Consider the following 5438-nt stretch of genomic DNA (forward strand, 5'->3'; position numbering starts at 1 on the left):
AGGTCCTGCAGCACCAGAGCGGATTCACGAATTCACTGTTTAGCTCATAACTGATCCCCCACTTCGCCCGGAGGATTGAGCTACACTGATCGAGCGAGTCATAGTGAGAAACCCTGCTTTTCTGCCTCTGTGGAGTCTCCTGGTGGGCTTTGGTGGGTGGGTTCGCTTAAATTCGCTGAAAATAGCAGGAATCTCTGCAGCGGGGATCGAAGACGGCAAGGGACCGTCTGTAAAGTGCGGGCACTGTTCAAAAACGTCCAACCTTCAGAGATGAGGAGCCTGTGTGTGTTTACGGTAGTGAGTAAAAATGAATGAAAAATGAAACCTACTGAAGAACAGAAATGATGTAGAATGTAGAAATTAGTAACTATCATTAACTTCCCCAGTTAAGTAACAGATGGCTATATTTTGCACTTTAGACCTTCAAATGATCCCTTTGATCGATCCATCAATCCTTCATTGCATTCCCTAAATAAAAACTATTTTAAAATCATGCTGTGTAGTAAAATTTTCATTTGCCCCTTACACACCGTCCCTTTGCTGTAGAGGAACCCCCTTTTTTTGCTATAGAGGAGCCCATTTTTTTTGCTATAGAGGACCTGTAGAGGACCCCTTTTTGCCTGTTGATGAGCCCATTTTCTGCTGTAGTGGAGCTCCTTTTTTACCGTAGAGGAGGCCCTTTTTACCCATAGAGGGGCCCCTTATTTGCTGTAGGGGCCCTGCCAGGCCTTTTTGCTGTAGTGGAGCCCCCTTTTTGCTATAGTGGACCCTTTTTGCCCGTAGAGGAGCCCCATTTTGCCCGTAGAGGAGCCCCTTTTGCTGGCGGAGCAGTTTGTAGTAGGACATGTTGATATGAGCAAAAAACTCATATCTCGATCTGCCTAAAAGAAATGGCGATATACGATATTATGAAACATAACAAAATATAATGTCAGAGTATTCATGTTTATTTATAACACCAAAAAGAACATGCTGCATTATCTAACTGGAACTGTCAAACTGTATGTCTAAGAAATATTGCTGCACACCCTGCAGACATGATGTTGTAACTGTGGCCATGTCTCTTCTTCTTTTCCAGTTAAATGAAAAACTGCTGGCAACCTTCTTGCACAAAGCTACAGCACGGTGGATGGGTGGGTCTTTCGTATTTCTTCCTGTTGGAGTAGAGATAAATAGGTAGAAAAGAAAGGTGTCCATCAATTTGGCCTCAGACCTACACAAACATTTTAATCAAGGGAAAATAATACTTAATTTACTTAAGTTTATTGAACACATTCTAGGGCACATCATCATCTTTCCAAACAATTTCCAAATAATTTAATAATTACTTTAGTCATGAAAAAGTTCTCCAGTATTATAGGATGTTGCTGCTAGCTTTCTCATTAAAACAGTACTTACCAATTGCTAAATGCAAGCGATGACCAAAACACTGCAGCCTCGTCCTTTTGTTTAAGCTGGTGGCTTTTGTCATTGGTACAGTTTAGGCAGTGCCTGCTTCAGAGGGAATTTACGTCCAGAAGGCTCATATTTGGGGTCAATCATTTTAAATAACCTCTTGAACCCTTCTTTATTCATTGTGCTTAGCACTAAGGCACTATGTAAATAATAAATAAATCTGTAAATAATATTGTTGTTGCTTTTTTACTTCTATTATTTATATTGTGTGTATATAGTGGTAATGTATCTACGTTTTTGCATCTGAGTGTCTTAGGATTATCTTATCTTTTTGTCCATTGTTGACTTATTCACAGTTATCAGAGAGGCGGACCTGAGTGATCAGGATAAATGTGCTGAGAACTTCTACTGCGGTATACCAGAACAATGGCAGGGCAATATTTTGTGTGCATGCACGAGAAAGAAAGACAGAGAGCTAAACAGAAAAATTGCGCCCTGTTTTGAATGAACTCCTATTGAAACCTGCGTATCCTTGGCATACTCTATAATACATATGGTCATTTTCAAAATCGTGTAAAAAATACTATCAGATATATTGATAATTGTGACATAGCTCCAGCTCTAGTTTGCAGTTCTCAGTAAATTAACTAAATAAGCTAACTTCTGCTATTTATACACTAGAAGACTCTTAACATACTTATAAAAGACTAAAGTCTGACACTATCTTGCGTCCAAAGACAGTCTGTCATTACAGATGATTTTGCAAAGACTGAGAATTCTGAAGGGGCACTATTGGTAAAACCGCAACTAGATTCCTTTCGAGACGATTTCCCATCCTGCTGCTGGTGGAGATTTACCAGAAGAGAAACTGTTGAACAATGGAGCAGAAGCAGAAGCGGCTTTCAGCCACAGCGGCCCTCTTGTGTGAGCAGTAGTTTATTCAGAAACAAACAAACAGAAAGACTGCAGAATGTGGACACGGCCCTGGTTACATGAACAAGGTGCTTCCTGTCTGGTGCTGGAGAGAGAGAAGGAGCTTACCTAATGGTTATTCACAAAGCCCACATCACAGATTGCCGGAACCAATGCAAAAAATCTGATGTGATTAATCTCAAACACGGTTGATGTGATCAGAACGTCAAGACGAGTAAAAGACTGAGTTAAGATAAAAAAGTAAGATGGCTGTCCTGACCATCTTAACGCCAGACGATCGGGATGGCGTTAGTGTGCTTCAGCACTAGTAAGACTTACCTCATTTTATTCCGATATTGGAAATTTGTCTGCAGGGCTTGAAAAGACCTGTATTTAATGCATTTCATACCTGTATTCATACCTGTATTCATACCTGTATTTAATGCATTTCATATCATACCTGTATTCAGTTAGCCCTGTGAGTTTAGTTTTCCTCAGCTAAAATTAACTGGCCAATGCGCCCATTCAAAATAAATTATTAGAGTTTAAATTATTACAGCAATGCAAAAGTTTAGGCATTTCTGATCAAGTGACTTAAGTGACCATTTATTTTATCTCTGTTCTGGCTGAAACATGTTTAACAAGTCTGATTACTTAAAACACTGGATGGCTTGGATGTTCAGACCAGTTGAAGCAGGTTATCATCACCTATTAAACAATAGGAGAAGAAAAAGAACCAGAACAGAAGCGAAACATCGGGAGGCAACGGGAAATCAAATGCAACAATACAATATTTGTAGGCTAAGAACGTTTGATTGTTTGGAACTAGTCTTGTACTGCGATTAAAGCTGAAGCTGCTGGTAGTAATGGCATTTTTTTTCTCTTGCAGACATATTGCAGGTCTGGCCCTGATACTAGTGGTCTTTTCAACAAACGTCTCAAGGAGACTCCATGAAGAGGAACACTGCTGAAATTCAACAATGTTAAGAATATTGCATACAAAAACTGATATTCAGAGAACAGGATCTGATTCTCTCCACACTGATACATCTCACAGAGTAATGCAGGAAAACTCAGGCAAAGAGAGAACTCACCACTGCTCTGAGTGTGGAAAGAGTTTTACTCAGAAAAATCATCTCCAGCAGCACCAGCACATTCACACAGGAGAGAAACCGTATCAGTGCTCAGACTGTGGAAAGAGTTTTAATCACCAAAGCAATCTTCAAACACACCAGCGCATTCACACAGGAGAGAAACCATATCAATGCTCGGACTGCGGAAAGAGCTTTAGTCGTCAAAATAAGCTTCAAATACACCAGCGCATTCACACTGGAGAAAAACCGTATCATTGTTCAGAGTGTGGGAAAACTTTTCGTTATCTAGTTAGTCTCCAAGGACACCAGCACTCTCACACAGGAGAGAAACCGTATCATTGTTCAGAGTGTGGGAAAAGTTTTCGTTTTCTTGTTAGCCTCCAAGGACATCAGCGCATTCATTCAGGAGTGAAACCGTATCTGTGTTCGGAGTGTGGAAAGAGTTTTACTCAGCAGATTACTCTTCAAAGACACCAGCGAATTCACACAGGAGAGAAACCGTTTCAGTGCTCAGACTGTGAGAAGACTTTTACTCAAAAGAGTCTTCTCCAGAGACACCAGCGCATTCACACAGGAGAGAAACCATATCATTGCTCAGACTGTGGAAAGAGTTTTACTCAACAGATTACTCTTCAAAGACACCAGCGAATTCACACGGGAGAGAAACCATTTCAGTGCTCAGACTGTGAAAAGAGTTTTATTCAAAAGAGTCTTCTCCAGAAACACCAGCTTGTTCACACAGGACAGAAACCATATCACTGTTCAGACTGTGAAAAGAGTTTTACCCTAAAGAGTAGTCTCCAAACACACCAGTGCATTCACACAGGAGAGAAACCATATCAGTGCTCGGAGTGTGGCAAAAGTTTTACTCAGCAGAGTAACCTCCACAGACACCAGCGCATTCACACTGGAGAGAAACCGTATTACTGCTCAGAGTGTGGGAAATGTTTTCGTTATCTAGTCATCCTCCAAGGACACCAGTGTATTCACACAGGGGAAAAACCATACAAGTGTCCAGACTGTGGGAAGAGTTTTACTCAAAAGAGTAATCTCCAACAACACCAACGCATTCACACAGGAGAGAAACCGTATCACTGCTCAGACTGTGGGAAGAGTTTTACTCAACAGAGTAATCTCCAGAGACATCAGCGCATTCACACGAGAGAAAGTGTATCAGTGCTCAGACTGTGGAAAGAGTTGCAGTGACAGACGTGATCTCCATGGACATCAGAACATTCACACAGGAGAGAAACTGCATCAGTGCTCAGATTTTGGGAGGAGTTATGCTTACAGTCATTGTCTCCAGGAATACAAGTGTCTTCACCCAGGAGAGAAACGTATAAGTGCTCAGAGTGTGTGCAGAGTTTTAAAGATCATGGATCATTCAGAATCCAGCAGCACATTCACTTACAGACTTCTTAACCTCATAGTAGACAGACCAGCTAGGTCAACATTGTTAGCAGAGCCTGGGAACTCTCCATGATTAGTTTCAGTCTTTAGGTTTTGTAGCAGGAACTGAGCTCCCAGATCACAGATGAAGCAGAAAAAGATTAACAATTAACTTGTTTAGAATTTTAAGGTCCATAACATGTTCATGTCGTAAGAGATTGCTTAAATAAATGCCATTAAGATCATTTGGAGTTGTGGATTGAGTTTAAGCTTGTGAGGATTTGAACAAAGCCAAAACAACCTTCTACAGATTTCAAGCTAACACATTCTCTGAAGTTCCTTTTCAGCTTTCGAATCTGAGCAATCCATTTATGCAGGTGTTTTATGGCGTTTTATGATTGTTTCAATGACTATTAGAAGTGTTGACGAGAAGATTGCACACTGTAAAGTGTGGCCTCTTTAGCACTGACCAATCAGAGGCTTTATCACATAGTGTGAGCTGCCCTGTGAAACACAGCAAATGAAGTAACAGCTGGGATGTTTTCTTCATTACAGCACACATCCAGAAAGTCAAGACTTGACTAAGACTCAAGCCCGAGTCTTGTCTCAGGCTTGCACTTCAGAAAATCGAGACTTTTTTTTTTTTCA

General features: G+C 40.8%; 1 protein-coding gene across 1 annotated transcript; it reads left to right on the plus strand.

The window, feature by feature from the left end:
• On the plus strand, nucleotides 1-4686 carry LOC140546881 (uncharacterized). The gene is made up of 3 exons (XM_072670328.1): nucleotides 1-103; nucleotides 1079-1133; nucleotides 3197-4686. Exon 3 carries the CDS (start codon nucleotides 3288-3290, stop codon nucleotides 4605-4607), a length of 1320 nt encoding a protein of 439 aa, XP_072526429.1. The 5' UTR covers nucleotides 1-103; nucleotides 1079-1133; nucleotides 3197-3287; the 3' UTR covers nucleotides 4608-4686.
• The last annotated feature ends 752 nt before the right edge of the window (nucleotides 4687-5438 follow it).

This window comes from Salminus brasiliensis, chromosome 24, assembly GCF_030463535.1.
Source record: "Salminus brasiliensis chromosome 24, fSalBra1.hap2, whole genome shotgun sequence".
In the NCBI taxonomy this organism is placed as follows: Eukaryota; Metazoa; Chordata; class Actinopteri; order Characiformes; family Bryconidae; genus Salminus; species Salminus brasiliensis.

What these genes read in the sequence shown, in the direction of transcription:
- LOC140546881 (XM_072670328.1), top strand. Translation starts at nt 3,288, where the DNA reads ATGTTAAGAATATTGCATACAAAAACTGATATTCAGAGAACAGGATCT.